General features: G+C 39.1%; 1 protein-coding gene across 5 annotated transcripts in view; it reads right to left on the bottom strand.

Annotated features, from left to right (window-relative positions):
* The window catches only part of LNPK (lunapark, ER junction formation factor), a 39084-nt gene extending 26435 nt beyond the window's left edge, over positions 1–12649 (bottom strand). Inside the window, exons 1-5 of one of the 5 annotated variants that reach the window (XM_042822109.1) lie at positions 12592–12649; positions 9042–9123; positions 7526–7570; positions 6120–6307; positions 2803–2861 (exon numbers count right to left, since the gene is read on the bottom strand). In XM_042822109.1, coding sequence (XP_042678043.1) covers positions 2803–2861; positions 6120–6307; positions 7526–7570; positions 9042–9068 — 319 coding nt within the window. In that variant the 5' untranslated portion in view covers positions 9069–9123; positions 12592–12649. Of the gene's footprint in view, positions 1–2802; positions 2862–6119; positions 6308–7525; positions 7571–9041; positions 9124–10470; positions 11187–11968; positions 12053–12173; positions 12257–12591 lie in introns of those variants that run through there. The other 4 variants (XM_042822113.1, XM_042822112.1, XM_042822110.1 and 1 more) reach the window with 4 other exon arrangements.
* Between the last annotated feature and the right edge of the window lie 4787 nt (positions 12650–17436).

Genomic DNA, 17436 nt, shown 5'->3' with positions numbered 1-17436 from the left:
GCCCTGCTTTGACCTACATTAAAATTGCTACAACAATGGACCAAATGCACTTAATCTCAGCAGTCAAACTACAGAAAAAAATGCTTGAAGTCCAAGTATTAATATATCTGAGTACCGGATTTACTGGCTTCAATATTTCATATAAGCCTCTTACACATGCTAGTTTCAAATGCCGGATGAATTCTGAGCTTCAAATCTGAATTTATTTCATCCTTCCAATACTAGAGATCACAGAAGAGAAAAGAAGTTTTGTAGGCTAACCAGGTCATTTTACTACTAAATGTAAGAGACTTTGCTACAAGTAATAAGTGCAGCACTTAACCTCTTATCTCTATAAGGAACAGAGAGGAAAGGTCAAATGCAATGGGATTCTCCTTAAGTCAAATGCTTACAGCTTGGCACTCAAGGAAACCTCACTGCAATAAACCATCACCTAGTACAGAAGAGGTTTTCTTGGTAACACCAGTTTTCCACTACATCCTTCATAGCAAGAAGAGCTTAACACACATAAAATGTGTGTTTACCCATTTTTCAGTTTTCCAAAAGCTATAAATAAAATAAAATAAATAAAGCTATAAGAAACAAGAATAATATTAAATGTAATACATACTTTTACTTACATACATACATTTGCATTTATCTATGTATATTTATTAGGTATATTATATACTTCTGAAAACTTATTCCGGGAAATAACTTTGAGGAACACATAACATCTTGAACTTTTCCAGAATGTAGGAACCCATTTTGATGTAATAAGCCATTCTATTCAATGTATAAAATACTAGAACCTGGCACATACAAAATTCTGAAGTTGAATGCTAAGAAAAAAATAACTATTACCATCACTTACCAGTAAAAGAGATGGAACTTAGAGCAAAATCTACTGAGTGCCAGGCCACGCCAAAGAAAATATACAATCCCAGGAATTACTTCAAATAAACAAACTAATACACCTCCACCCACCAAATTTGATATCTGTATTAAAACAGTCTCTTGGGTAGTCCCATATAGATCAACAGCTTCCACTGTAAGGTAGCATGGGATCAGGCAGCCAAACAAATAGTAGTGTCATTCATTAACAGTCAATTAAGAAATAGAGGCTGCATTTGGTATACAACTGCCGAGAACAACTTCGAGTACAGCCACCCACATAGGAATACAGTAAGTTTAAAGAGGGAGCATTTGTTTCTTTACCCCCTGCTTTTGACAAACATCTCATGCTTGCCACTTCCAAGGTGGACAAATGGAAATTACTGGAAAGCACTCTCAAGAAACCAATATATATCTTATCTTAATTAAGGCTACTGAAAAAGCATTCATATCAGAGAAGTCAATACCTGCAAAATACCTCATTTATTTTCACCATGCTTTGGGATAGATCAGCCTAAATCTTCCTCAACAGCTATCTGACTCACCTATCTTAAAAACTGATATTCCCTAATCTTCCTACATCACCCATCCTCCCTGTGTTTCACTAGGAATTTTCCTCATTCAGAGCTTGGCTCCCAAAACTGATGTAGTTATCCAGCGTAGACTTCCACAGTATTAAAATATCATTTCTAATGAAACTCACTGTACTAAATTATATCAGAACAAAAGACTATATTTGAGATACTCAGTTGCCAGTTCTTTTTCCAATGCATTTTTTTCTGCAACTCTTGCACTGTGTGTTTTATTTCTCTTTTCTAAATAGAAGACTCGCAATTTTGAGGTAAAACACAAATTGGGTTTGCCCAATCTCTAGTGCAGAAATAATTCTCTTTAGCGCGATCTAACAAGTACTTAAACCTTTTCTACACAGGTTTAAAGGCAGTAGACTTCCTCATATTCTAAAAACAACAAAGGCTTTTAAACGAATCAGAATAATACACTTTTATTTCTTATGGGGCCACACAATGCAAATACATATTTGTCCTTAGAAATGAATCAACACAGCATCACAAAATATATGAACAATTTTATCCATACATAAAAATGTCTGTCCCTATGCTTGCATTAAGATGTAAACATTAAATTTAAGAAATTCCAAAAGTGACATTCAACTCAAAAGCTGTCAACTTAAAAACATCTTGTTGCTCTGCAAGCCATAAAACACTGACTTTTTTCTGTAAAAGTGCTCGCATGACTGTGAGATATCGCTACAAGCCAGATTCCTTCCAAAGAAAATCTCAGATGAAGTCTAACTACCAGACAGATGAATTTCACATTACAGTGAATTTGCATGTACTTTAGCAACTACACACAAATATATTTGAACACCAGCATTTTTATTTTTTTTTAAGTTACATGACACCCAATTTTCCTTAGCTCTCAAAAAAAAAAAAAAAAAAAAAAAGCCATCACACACCCATCTCCTCATACACTCAGGAGAGCATAAGCATATTTTGGAGAACTTGGTGAGGAGTAAGCCGTCTTGACAAATAAATTTAACACTTGCTATACATCTCTCCTCTTGTACATAAAGATAACAAATTAGAACTGCAAGAATACTTGCAAAATGCAAATATTAAAGAAGTCACTCCTATTATTTTCCTTTTTCTGCTGCATTTTATTCTGTTACACTTCCAAATATCCAAAGAGAGGAGAAAAGGTTACCATCATTTCATAAATAGAGAGATTAAACAGTTTCCTTAATGTTCTCTACAGAGTTGTGGTAGAAACAACAGTGTGACTAACGCTACCCATTTTAACATCAAGAGGTTATTGCTGGAAGCACCAAATGATTCAAAATATTTCCTTTCTCATCGCAAGCATCATTCCCAACTAGCCCCATAGGCTTAGAAAGACAAAAATACTTACTATTCCTTTCTGTCCTTTTGGAAAAGAAAAAAATGAGCAGTGTTCTTATAAACCAGATTCTTTAAAACAGAAAGAAGAGTTACATTAATTAAAATATTGCAGAAATCATTTCTGAAGTCATTTAGCAAAGCAGACAGTTCACACAGAAGACTTACCACATGAGATTTAATTCTGCAAATACAAAGAACAAATCTTCAAACAATATTTAAGTTACGTAATCGTTTAAATAACAATTAATAATATTTCTAATCTTCAATATTAACAATATTAAGCAGAGAGCTTAAATATTAATTGAAGCTTAACGATTACATTGACGAGACACCAACACTGGTATAAATAAAATCCAACTGGAATAACATTAAACAAACACTACTATAGGTAGAAATACTAAGGAAGCAGTAGCAGTAACATCATTGCTCGCTAAAACGCTCAGTGAGAATGTTTGGAAACCTCAAGGTATATGAAACCAGCTGAAAACTACCTATTCATTGCTTCTTGTTAAATAAATTTATGAAGCAAGTTAACCAAAAAACAAGTCCACCAACTAAGTCTCAAAATTAAGACACAGGAGGTTTGTACAGGGAATTCAATACCAATGAAAGGCAAGAGATACAGCTATTGTGCAAATGCTCTCCCAAACAAATACAACTGTCCTGACTCCCATTGATTTTACAGAGCTCTGAATCCAGTCACATTCTGTACAGTTTCATCTGACTTAGTCCAAACAATGCAGCAGCTTTATCTGTGTGCTCAAAATAAAATTACTGATTGATGTCTGTTTTACATTTGAAAGGCTTCTCTACAAAGACTAAAGACTTCTTTAAATTTAGAATTGTTTATAATTACGATAAAGTAGCAGTGTTTCAGTTGAGCAAAAAAATCCACATCCCAAAGGCTAGAAACATTTTCCTATAACTAGTATAGGAAAGCAAGCAAAATAATGTGAGATTTTAAAAATACTTCTGAGTAATTCATAAAAACATATTTTGTATTTATATAATGGCTACTCAGTTTCAAATGCTTTTACACAGTAACAAAACATGAATTAGGTAAGTCAGACAAGGCAAATAGAAAGTGAAGGTAACATATCCAAGGTAAGAGAAACAAGCCTAACCATTCCACTTCCGAAAGTCTACTGTAACAACTTAAGAACACAGACAGCGCTGTCTCTTAACAACCTAAAATACACCTTCCCATGAAGAAAGAACACTATGGCACACAGGCATTACTTCTTTGTTTTTATCTATGCTTAATACAGAAAAGAGTCGTTTCCTACCTAAAGTTGTATCCTAAGCAAACACATATGGTAGGATTTCACACAGCAGAAAATTCATGAAACTCGGAAGTCAAAGTTGGAAAACAGATCTTTTCATATAAACATAAGTTTAAAATGAAAAACATTTATATGAGAATTAGGGCAAGATGAAATACTTTTCATTTAAATAGATTCCATTTCAAGAATATCTTCCTAAAACACAGATCTTCTCAGAAGTATTAATACATATTTAAAATCGATCCTAGCAGTTAACTCTCCTTACCAGTAACGTGCCAAGACTGAGGGAATGACCTAAGGCAGAAACAAGATGGTGACTGACTGCAACTGGAAAAGGTAGACATATTCCAGTTGGATTAGGGCTTTAAAAAAAAAAAATAAATAGAAGAAGAAGAAATCTTAGAGCTATTGCTGGGTGGCACCTCCTGACTGAGAGCAAAGACGAGCTGGCAGTTGTTTGCTATTCGCATCTGTCAAAAAACCTGAAGTGTAATAGCTTAATAGAAAAAAAATCAGATGAACTGTCACAAATGGTAAAAAACAAGTCCAGGTCTGAACTTGTAATCTAATTCAAAAATGCCACCATTCCAAAAAAGTGAAGCAAGAATTGGGAAGACAAATTAGGGAAAATCCAAAGTGAAAATTCACACCAGAGCACTAGAAGCCATCACCTTCAATTGCAAATTTTTCATTTCTACACAAGCTCTCCTACCTCAGTGAGGTGAAGATTCCTCTTCTACACACTGTCACTAATAGCATAAGCAAGCTTTGCATGCTAACAACAAAAGGCTTCAAATCAGTGCACTTAAGAACTAAACAATTCATATTGCTGTCAAAGATTAATTTATAAATTAATTCTTTCCAGAAAAGATAGCACGGCCCATCTATCTTCTCCACAGGATTCTATAACAGCAACACTTGACTACATTCCACTTAACACAACATAACATGTAGAGAATATCTTCGTGTATCTTTTAACGTATAATGTATTATGTTCTGTGTTATCCACACCCATTGATCTTGCATATCCTTAAATACATACACTTGACTCTTCCTTTCAAGTCTAGAGCTAGAGCACTGGCAAATCAAGTTTCCATACAATTGTGCTGCACAAATATAGACAGCATTCATCATGCTCATCTGAGATAGTGCAAATTCCTATGACATAAAGCAGTAAATGCACTCTGCAATCTGTTTTCTAGAAATGTTGCTCCAAAGACCAAGACCAATTCTCCTTGCTGAGGGCTGGGGGCAAAGAGCAAAGAAATGAAAGCACTCTTTGGTAAGGTGGGAACTCAACTTTTTGTTTTTAAATAGAAAAAGGCCAACGTAGAAAACTAGTCACTCATGAGGACAAACAGGCAATTGTGTAGAAAAAGACAAGACTATCGTCCCTCCTATCCACATTCAAAAATGTTAGGGTGTTTATTATGTAAACAATCAAGGAATTTACAGGAAAAAAACCAGCTATTTAAGCAAAATTGATCCTCAATATATTTAAAATTGATCCTCAATATATTTAGCCCAATAACCCTCCACATAACTTGAGCTAACACTCAACTAACATCTAAAATTCAGTTTTTTCCATTTAGTCTCAAACTTTTTCCTCCAATTTTATATGGTTCACTTCACATACAGGCAAAATAACTTGCTTGTATTGCTTCCATACAGTAGTGTTGCTTTTCCAAAACAGCAGCAGAAATGAAACCTAAGATAGTGCTCTTCTGTTTATACTATGCTAACTGGCAGCTGCTCAGGTACAGCTCTCTCTCTAGTTCTGGTATAATTTTGGTAAGTCAAGCAACGTTAGCTGCTAACATCTTCTGATGATAAAACTTAATTCAATACTAAATCCAGAGCCTGAAGAAACATTTCCACTAAAGAAAGCATCTATCCTACTACTTGGATTTATTTTAAAACAAAAAATTCAACAAGTTATAACAACTCAAAGACCATCAAAAACAAACCCAAACCCCTGCCACAAAGTATTCTCCATCTCCTTCTATCAAAGAGACAAATGTTTAAAAAAGAGAAATTTACTTACATCAGTGGAAATGCAAAAAATGGAAGCGTCATAAAAAACCTTGCTGTCCATTCATCAGGAAGACACCACAAATACACAATTAAGCAGGTGGCAAGATAAAGAAGTGAAGAGTAGAAGAGCAGCCTTCCAACCCATAGTTTCTGTAGTCTCTGATTTTTTTCTCTAAATTCTTCTAATGTCTGTATTTCCTGTAAATAAATAGGTTCAAGTTTAATGATGAAATGTAACTGTGGCTTTTATTAAGCCGCTTTTAAGTGCTTGCTAAAATTAGCCACAGTGTCATACCAGCACTGAAGTGAAGCATATTTTTGATAAATGCTGCTATTTACCCGGAGATAACTTTCACACCATAAATACACCCCAGGACTATACTTACAATGAGGGCCACTTGCACTGTATTAGCAGTGACATATCACTACTGGGCAGAACAACTGAAAACTATTACTTTTTCCTATGTAACATTTTAGTATGTTTGGGACAAACTGAACATGCTCTGTAGCCTATGAATGGCTGTCTCTAAGACCACAGAAGACTCTACCAAATATATCTTGCATTCTAAAACTTTTATCAGACATGTGGAACATCAAATGTTTTTAATGCTTTCCTACTAACACAGGAAACTGCTGAAACCTCCCAATCACTCCACATGGTTTCATCTCAATATTTTATAAGACTAAAATCTTGAAAATCAAAATGATACTTCTGGCATATTAGTAAGCAATCAAGCTATGCTCTGAAGTGTTACCATTTTTATCGCATTTCAAGTGACAACAGAAGTACTTAAATTTAAAGGAAAAAGTATCAACAGCATATTTCAAATGAATATTTCAAATGAATATTTCTTCAAGCAATACAGACACAAGTCTGAAATTCCAGCTAAAAAGCACAACTGATTAATTGTCTGTTTTGTTACTCAGGCTCTGCCTTACTTACTACCACTATAGTTACAATTTTTGCACTTTAAACCACACACTGAAGCTTTTCTAGCAAGCCTGATAAACAGAACTTTCCTCAAGTGATGTTTCCCATAACACAAGAGTTTAACTATTAGTTATAATAGAATTGTGAAGTTACGCCAAGCTCACAATTCAGACCTGTTCCAAGCTTTCTAAACAACTGTTTAAACTATAGAACTATAGTTCCTCTAATTATTACGCAGTGTTTTGGTGTAGTTTAGGTTGTTAGGGTTGGGGTTTGTCTGTTTGTTTTGGGGTTTTTTTGTTTTTGTTTTGTTTTTGTTTTTGTTTAATGTAGCAGTCTATATGAAACTCAGAATCTATAACAACCAAATGGAAAAATCAAAATGATTTAAAATTCCATAGCATTATTTTACTTAAAATAAAAGTGTGACCAAACAGGACATATATTTCCAAACAAAAACAAATAATTAAGAGTCAAATACATACCTTATCAATTTTTTCTAATACTTCTACAGTAGAAGGCTTTGCCTGCTTACAAGGGAAAGGACAAAGCCATTAATCTGATTAAAGAAATACATTGAGGATTAGTGTAGATTAACAGTTTTCTAACAAAAAGACACATAATGAATTAATATATCATCTATTTTATATAAAACTAATAATCTTTCCTACTTGTACAAGCAATGAATGTACAGATGTTACAGTTATGCATTGTACCAGAGAGCTTGGCTGCTCAGTTCTTACACCCAAGCAAAAAAGATAGGATGCTTATCAGTATCCTGGGCTCACTACAAAACTCCAGCAGAGTGGATCTCCAGAAGAGATCCTTCCCCACTGGCAGCCAGCTCTTAAATAGGTCTAGGAGGGGTGCAGCCAGGCTCCACCCCTTCCGGCAGCACAGCTGAATTGCCTTCACCCCTGCTCCCGTGGCTACTCATGGCTCGCCTCAGGTGGTCAATCAGAGGTTCAGGCCGTGACTCAGCAGTTCCATACACACTTGAATAGTGACAAACAGAAGACACTGACACATCGCTGTCTTGCAGTTGTCATCCTATGGATTGAAGGCTCCACTCCTACACCACAAAAGATGAAAACCTACAACTACGGTAATAATAGGTGTGTGGGTAGGAACAAGAAGTGAACTGATGAGTGGAAGGAAGAGGTAAAATAAAGAAAATATAGACAAGAAGCCTCAATCTAAGAACTTTTAACCTTTTAGCAGTACTCATTGCACACAAAGACAGGCTCTAAATAAATCATAAGCAAGTAAGCATTCTCATCTGCAGTAAAATTCCCCTTAAGAACAACTTGGAATCTATCTTCTAACAATCTCCTCTAATATCTGAGAAGTAGGAAGGTACTAATTGTCCTCCCAAACTCACTGGACCACAAACTTGAAGACTAAGGCCAACACAAAAACCACTGTAGACACCCCGCCCCCCCCCCCCCTTCCAAGCAGGGCTGGCAATTTTAACTACACTCTCACCTTTTAATGATTTTTTTTTTTTTTTTTTTAACTCTAAAAACATCACTTGCAAACCCAGACTCAATAACTCACATCTGCTAATAGAAAGAATAGTCAAGAGCATAGTCAAAAGCTTCATGACTTTTGCAAACTCAGTATATTATTAAATTATACATATTCCAATAAAAATAGTTAGGAAGAAAGATCTGTACATGTAGCTACCAAATTATTTTTTAAAAAACAGATACAGAATGATATTCTGAATGTATCCACTTGGACTGAGAATAGCTACTCACCTTTAAAGTTACAGATACTGCTGTATCTATCATGATAGAGTACCACAAAACTCTTTGGAGTCAAAGCAGTAATTATGTAACTCAACCAAACCCTGCCAGGTCTGGTACAAAGAAAATAAATCTTCAGCTGTAACTTTCAACCAGCATCGAAGTCAACAAATACGATTAAGAATCACATCCTGCAAACTTCCATCTTCCAAGCTAACAAAAGATTATGACATGGTTAAAATATTTTACTTACCCTCCATCTCGAAATTAATCCACCCATCTTCTACAGTGGACAAATGATGGTAGAGCTATTAATCTTCTACAAGAATTCACAGCTAGAAGTAAAGCATTAAGCACATAAGACCAATCTAACAGCATCCTACAAGAGTGATAACATACTTTAATATCTAAACATGTCAATGCAGTGCATAAGATCACTGCATAGTTATCTACCTATATGTTAATATAAACCAAGTCTGTGCTCTTGTAGGTCTCTTTATCAGCTGGAATGAGAACAACTTAATTTACACTTTGTAACTCTTTAAACGGAGGGGGACCCTCAAAAATAGGCACAAAATAACCACTTAAAAGTCAAAATCCTCCAGCACTACTACTTACTATTAAGCAGGATAATTCATTTCTCAGCTGCTCATAAACTCAACTCTTCATGTACCTTTTTATTTAGTTGACGCTGCCAACATTCACAATTAACATCCTATTATTCATGAGAAAGAAGTTTTTCTTCCATAGATTTCCCTCCGTTTCACACCCATCAATAAGAACTTTTCATACAGCATTATTATTCCTCCTTTGTACGATCAGTTTTAGGTTCAAAGCAGGCTACAGAGATTTCACATGCTCTTGGAAAGCACTACACTGGCAGGTGCTCCCTGAACACAACTCAAGGTAGTTACCACCACATTAAATGGCCCTAAAAGCAACTCTAGGCATGCAAAAGTAGTTCAGTCTGCATGAATCCAGAACCCATGAACAACACTAATGCAATAAGCTGGGCTTAGGTTCCTGAAATAGAAGTTTTGCAGCCTTCCATCAAAAAGTAGATGGACTTGGAACCTTAGAATGACAGATTTTCTCTCCAGTCTAGACTGAAACAATAGAACAAAACAAAAACAAAGCACCACCCAGCTAGGCAGAAGTAAGTGATTAGTAGTTTGTTCGTAAAGTTACTTTTGGCCAAGCATTGAAAGGTAAAGAAATCTCATCTCGATTCAAAGTTGTTCCCAAATTATCTGAGGCTGTCAGAATGAATTAACACAACACAGGATACATACTGCTCACTAACGCTACTGTATTACAGCCTCCTCTTTGCCTTGTAAGAGAGCCAAGGACTTCAGAACCCAGAACCATAGGCCCTATGATTTTGAAAACCAATCCTTGAAGATAAGCAAATCTGTACTTGAAACGCAGCCAAAGTGAAGCTAGAACAGATGGACACATGAGCTCTGCTGTTGCCAAATTACTAGCACAGAGTGGATGAGATACAGAAAAAGCACTGCTAGCCCTTGGTGTTCTGCATAAATCCTCCAATCACTATTACAGTAGCTCACCTCAGAAAAACAACTTCTCTATTTTTCAACATTCAATACTATTGTTCTCTAGCACTAAAAATTTTACACCATTTTTATTTTACCAGGTACATGTAGATAGATTTTGACACACACCAAGTAGATCTGAGGTGACTTGCTTCACAAGTACTTTCACGCTGAGATAGCATCATTATTGCAAAACAGAACGAACGCTGTTACCCAGCCAATTAAGAAGCTTGTAAACCTAGCACGTGGTTCCCAAATCCGGTTCACTTCAATTATATTGTCACTGGTGCTAGGAGCACAGGTAGCTTTTTTAGGTTCACATGATTCACAAGGCCTTTTGGAGCCATTTTCCTTCACACCACAGCTGCAGAAAATGACACAGAAAATGTCTCAGACACAGAAAATGTAGAGGGCCCTGTGAGCAAAAATTGTTCATGAACCATCGGTGTTGCAGACCTCTGTCAATAACACATTCATAGTGGTATCTATCCATATGTCTTTCAAACTACCTGGAAAACATCTGGAAGGGAAACAGGTCTGACAAGTGCCATCGCATGTATAATTTTATACGAACCACGAGAGCAACAGGCTTTATGGATGCCTGTGACTCAGTATTACCAAAACCCTTCTCCAAGGAGGATTAGGACCACTGAATTCACATTTGCAATTTAGTCACTTAATCCTTAGTTACCAGATGGAGAATTTTCTGTGTTTACTATGGATCACTTCAGACACTTTCCTTGCTCCTCCTTCAGAAAATGCGCTTCTTCTGCACAGAGCTGTTTTGCTCACTCATGCACTACTGTGATAGGACTCAATTCTACCACATTACCACTGATTTAACATACAAATAAGACAGCTGAACCCTAAGCTTTAAAAAAAAAAAAAAAAAAAAAAAAAATCAATAATACAAGAGTTGTGAAAACTACATGGAAGGTCATGAAAACACAATTACTGTTTTCTATTGCTTAAGTCTCAAAAATAAATAAATAAATAAATAAATAAATAAATAAATAAACATGGTAGCATCTCCTCTACCCAAAAAAGAGGCAGCTTGATTAGGAAAAAGCAGACATGCCACAGAAGGACAGCTGGAGCAGAAAAGGCTTTTCTTTTGAAAGATGGTGGATTGTGCACAATTACAGAAGTCACCAATCTACTCATCCAGGGGAAGAAAATGGTTTAATGATCTCATTACTCCTCATCAAGCTACACAGTCAGGCAGACTGCCTCCTATGGCTAGCAGCACAGGCTGCACTCCATTTCAGCGCTAACACAGGGTGCAAACACCAGGTACCCTCAGGGCTCTCCTCAAAAAGGGCCCAAAAGCACGCAGAACATCATCGCTGCTTTCAGATTTCTTCAAGCTAACTTCAAAGAAGTTTTATGATTAAAAAGCTCTTCTGAAATTAAAATCCCCAGTGTTAAGAACTAACACACTGAAATTCATGACTAAATAACATCAAACCAAATCATACTGAAAGGAAGGAAGACTCGAAAGTCGCAGTCAGGACTCTGCATACAGACACACAGGCATTGCACCCCGAAGGGAAGGCAAGTGCCATTTAAATCAGGTATTCTGCAAGCCTTCCAATTTGCTCCTGTGTAGACTCCATCAGGTGCTCACCATCACACACAGGGATGGAAGTGCCACCTCCGTGTCCGTGTCTGCTCGCTCCGTTTCCACCCATAGCCCAGGCTCCCGCTGGCCTCAGACACCCACAGCAGCAGCAGAAGCTCCGAACGCCTCGGACAGGTGAATGTAAACCGCGAGCATCACCTGCAGCACACCACCACCCGCCCCAGTACCTCCGTTAAAGGCAGACACTGACTTTTGTCAGCTACCAGCTTCGATGCCATCTGCTTGGAAGCATCCCGAGGTGCCGCGTTTCTCCCGAGCCGCAAAGAAGCGCGGCTCGCCAACAGGACGCGGAGCGCAGGGCGGCGGCCCAGGAGCCCTCCGCGCCGCACAGCGCGCCTGAGGCAGGACAGCGCGGCAGTTCCCTCCCGGCCCCACGCCCGCCGCCACGAGGAAGCCCCGCATGCTCCTCCCGCCCGCGGTTCCTCTTCCGAGCCTGCGCCGCCGCGCTTCCCGGGGGCCGCCGGCTGTCAACGGGCGAGAAGAGGGGGGGGGCCGTGCCAGCGGCTCCGGTTTCGGCGCGTGGGAATCGCCGGGCGCCCCGTCCGCCCCTCGGGCCGGCGAGTCCCCGGCGCGGAGCCGTGCCAGGCGCTCCTCCCCGCCCCACGTACCTGCCGCGCGCCGGGCCGCGCATCCCGCCGCCGCCCGCCGAAGGAGGAGCTGGGCCGCCCCGGCGGCGATCCCATCAGCCCCCGCGCGGCCCCGCCAGCCAATCAGCGCCGTGCCGCCGCGGGGCGCGCTGCGGCGGGGGACGGGGGCGGCCGCCGTGCGGTTGTTTCGTTCTGTGCTCGGCTTTCCCGGCTGGCGCAGGCGGTGCGGAGGAGCTGGCGGAGCGCAGGGCGCTGCCGTGTGTGCAGCCGCGGCTCCTCAGCTCCCCCGCTTAGGAGTTTTTACGGCTGCGAGGAGCTGAGAAAGAAAGGTGGTAGTTCCTTCGAGGTGGAAATTCGTATGCAGAAGCTGCGCACCTTCAGCTGACCCCCGCACTGCCGAGCCCGCTGCATCTAACCGTGTAGCACTACCTGGCCCGTGTTTTTTTTTTTTCGTTTGGATTAGTTTACACTGGGAAGCGCCTGCACAGCCCCTTGTTCATAGCGCTGCAGAGGGATCAGGGAGAGCGGGAAGCGTGAGAATAGGAAAGCTCGTGGGTCGGGTTAACAGACAGCTTAGTAAGTGTAGGAATGAAAGAGAAGTGCTAAGGAGATCACCCACCGCCTCCCACAAGCAGACCGATGCCCAGCCAGTCTCCAAGCAACGTCTACATGGAAGACAAAGTCTCCTGCCGTCTGCTAGCCCAGCTCTATTGCCGAGTGTGCCATTCTCTGGTACAGAGCATCACTTGAGCCAGTGTGAGTCAGCTACCCCGTGTGTGCTCTCCTACTTTCTTGCCCACCACAGCCTTCTCACTGAAGGGGCAGAGTGAGCAAAAAGAAAGCTGTGCAAGTGCTGCTCAGCAATAGCCAAAACACTGGAGTGTTGTCAATGCTTTTGTAGCCAAAAGTCCCAACCACGGCAATATGGGGCTGCTGGAACAAAAGCTAACTCCATCCCAGCCAGACACAGTGCACTAATCTTAAATGTTACAGAAAATAAACAAGGTTGGAGAAAGACATGCAAGATATCAAAGTTACTTTTCAGATAACTGATCAGCTTTGTGCTTTAAGTAGTGGAGCTGCTGCAGCTGGTCATCTGCCAGGCATCCATTCTCAGTTCTGACATTAGGAAATTAATTCTTTCTGCTTCTACCAGTATTCACAATGAATCCTACCACTCAACATTATTAGTTACAGTATCAGCCAACTAACACTGTGAATGACAGTTGAGAAAGGGTTTCAGAACAAAAACATAGCAGTCAGTGCAGAGCGCTGGATGCGTTGAAGTTGCTTTGCTACCAGCTGCAGAGGTCATAGCTGTAAGCTGCACATCCATCTTTGTTTTTCTCACTATGAGACCCTTCCTTTCCGAAAGGAAAAAGGTTGAGTACCTTCTCTTCAGCTTGTAACTATCACTATCCTTCTGCCGACAGAACTTTTTTTTTTCTTTGTTTTCTGATAAGCACAGCTGCAGTCTACTTCACTGTGGTGTTGCTGGAAAGCAGCTCATTTAAATCTTAAGCTAAAACATTTAAGCATTTTTATGTCTACTTCCAAGGTGTAGCAAAACATCCACTTTAAATAAACCTAGATGATGATGGTACCGTGTTTTGGAATATTTGTTTTGTTATATTGGTTTATTTGCTTGTCTTTATAATGCTACAGCCAACAGTAACACCTCCAAGAGGCCTCCCCACCTTTTATATTGCTATAAACTTTTTCAAGTCACCACAATTACCAGCCCTGACTCAGGGCTGAACCAGAATCATGAGGGACATCCCAGACTGTACTTTGTCCTTGAGCCTTGCCATAAAAGCTATATCTTGAAGCAGGCCTCCTCCATCAAGTTCTAATCACTGCTATGCAATCATTAATCTATTTAACTGGTAAGTTTAAGAAGGTGTTGATAGCCAGTGTTATTGAACCTTTCACACAGAGAAGTCTCTCAGCTATGTGACACGCCATGATAATATGCAGTGACCTGTTTGCTTCAGAGTATAACTAGCCCAAATTCACCTAAAAGAAGAAACTGTGCCCATGTTGCTGGTGAGCATAATAAATCTGAGTATAGAACCATGATTTCAAATCAGTTAAACTAAAACTTTTATTAATCTGGTTCAAAACTGCTCCCTGCAGAATATTAAAACTCTAAATCTATTCCTTTTAAAATCCTGGAATTGGTGTTTGACATAATTCTGTACGATCACTCTAGCAGCAAAGAACGTCTCCAGAATTTTCCCCAGCATCATAGAGAGTATTCAGCACTTTTAGCCCCTCCCTTCTCAGAATATTAAAAAATTAGTAATAAACTTCTTTTAAATGTTCTCATCTAACACCCTGTTTTTTGCCTTTGGGAAGTGAGAATACTTGTAGCACACACTGGTCAGCATTACATGCAGTCTAGTAATCTGATTTATTTTCTAAATAAATATATGGTTCTATACATCCTTAGGAAAATGTTATTTGGTTAGGAGAGGTTCAACTTTGCTATTTTGTGTTTACTCGAGGTTTTTAATTAGGCACCCAAAGTATGCTCAGCATCCTCTTAAAGCAGACCCTAAATGAGACTAAGCAGATTAAGCGAGGCCATCTACTTTAACTCATTTAGATGCTGAAACTGAAACACTATCTACGTTGCAATTTGAGATGTCACTGCAGAAAAAGAGTGCATGTAGCTAGCTTTAAGATTGCTGACCCTACTAATTCATAGCACTATGAATTGACTATTAAATATGACTATGGTCTGCATCTGCTGCCATCTCACCAGTACTTTCACAGTGTTGTCATTGAAAGAGTTTGAGAATTACATGCCGCTCTATGTCTCACTGCTCCGAACAAATGGCAGAGTGCTGTGACACAGCTCCTTTGTTTCTCTTAACCAGTCCTGTGCTCATTGCTGTACGCCACAACGACACAGCTTCTCTTCAGATCACTTCCTCATGTGCTGTAGGCACTTCAGTAATTAAACTGAGCCCGAGCTGCCAGGAACACTGTCCAGGCACTGGCCACTCAGCTCTGCCTTCTACCTGCACAGCTACCCTACAAGGCTGGCTGAGTGAAGCTGTCAGGGCTGGATTGCTGCAGCTTGCTCCTATGCCATCCCCAGCAGAACATTCCCAGCTGGCTGTGATGGCAGAAGCCAAACTGAATCAAGCTAGCAGTGGGTCACATTTCTTGGGGCCCAGACTCTGCTTCCCGGGCATCCTGAACAGAATTGGTGTATGTGGCGTTTCATAACAAGCACATAGTAATTAATGGGAATCTGTGAATGTCTTATTGAATTTCACTTCAGAAAAAAATTATGATTTGACACAGCTTGGAATGACATGGAAACATTTTAACTTTCACCAGTTCAGGAAACTATTATTTTGCTTCTTATTGTTCTGAAGTAAACAAGTAATCATTTGAAAGATTTAAACAAAATATATAACAGAGAACACCTTTGTGGCTCTTGATTGACGCCCTAGATTTTGAATTTTTCCATCATGTTTTAAAAAGGAATGGTGCTGTCATCTTCATTTCACTACTGTAAGTCTCTGACAGCGTGTTTGGAAACATGGTAAAAAAAACTCTGGATTATTTTTGTGGCTCAATGAATCAGGAAAGTACTTTCTCATGAAACATTGAAATATATGTGTTTATTCCAACACTAGCATCTCATGAACAAACAGAAGGAGTCTAGCACGAAACTGACACGTGAGAAGCGGAAAGATGGTTTTGCCTGTATTCGAGATAAGTTGTGTTTCAAATCTTGTATGGATAACTTTCAAAGCAGTTATGATACATGTAGAAGTGCATACCCTTCCCTGATGGGCATAACTTCAAGCATCTGATTCTTTATTGTTCATAGTGAGTAATATATGCTTATAGTTCAAAAAAAGCCTGTGTAAACCATAAGTCAATGTTCTTTAAAAAAAAAAAAAAACGCTAAATTTTCCCCAGTCTCCCAGCCTGATTATTCTCACTGCAACTATTTGAGCTATACTAACATCTAAGTCAGCTATATTATTTTTGCTTCCTGGAGCAGTTTACTCTTTAAACAAATTAGGGTTCTGATTCAGCGGGATTCCTCCTCTTCAATAAACACGTAAGGACATCCTTAAATTTTAACATGCATGTCCTTGAAGCTAAATAAAGAATGCTATCCAACAGCCTTTTAAATGTGGCTGTGCCTACTGGGCAAAGTGGGAACCAACACAACAAAATGAGGACCAAATTATGAAATAATTTGAGTGAAACTCCTCTGACCTTAAGAAGATTTTTATATAAGAATAATGGAATTTGGAACTAAGTGAATGAGATTCAGGTGTGAATTGGAATGCGCTGCTCTTTCAGCAGTGAGCCTCCCTTCCAGGGCGCTGTGTGTGTGTGTATGCAGCACAAACAAGTGCAGGAACAGTGCACCTTTTCCATTCAACCTGACTGCATTTTAGTGCTCGCCGATTAGTCAAGCTGGAGGAGACAGGCAATGAGAAGGAAAGTTCTAATTAGTACATATATTTTGCTTTTGATAACTGCTCAAAATAGTAGATAGAACATTACCTACATTAAAGGCATTTTGTACATACTAGTGATTGTTTAAAAAGCTTACTGTAATGAAGTATTAAATTTGCATATAAAATTGTTTTCAGCCAAGTGCTGCATACTGGATCTGCTAATAGCCTTTGTTCTGGTTGGAAACCAAACTGAACCACGCAGTCCCAGAATGCCAAAAATAGGACAATAAATATTTTTGGCACGGTTTCAAAGGTGTGTATTACCAGACATAGACATGTAAAAGTAATGGCAAGTTCTACAAAGATCATGAAACAAATAAAATCACAGTTCATAATTCATATAGTCATGTTAAATAGCGGGCTTGTAAAA

This window comes from Centrocercus urophasianus, unplaced genomic scaffold (genome assembly GCF_019232065.1).
Source record: "Centrocercus urophasianus isolate 14NV4802_14NV808 unplaced genomic scaffold, USGS_Curo_1.0 seq_20, whole genome shotgun sequence".
Classification (NCBI taxonomy): domain Eukaryota; kingdom Metazoa; phylum Chordata; class Aves; order Galliformes; family Phasianidae; genus Centrocercus; species Centrocercus urophasianus.
Note: the sequence above shows the minus strand (reverse complement) of the source record. Positions and strands in the feature narration are given on the sequence as shown.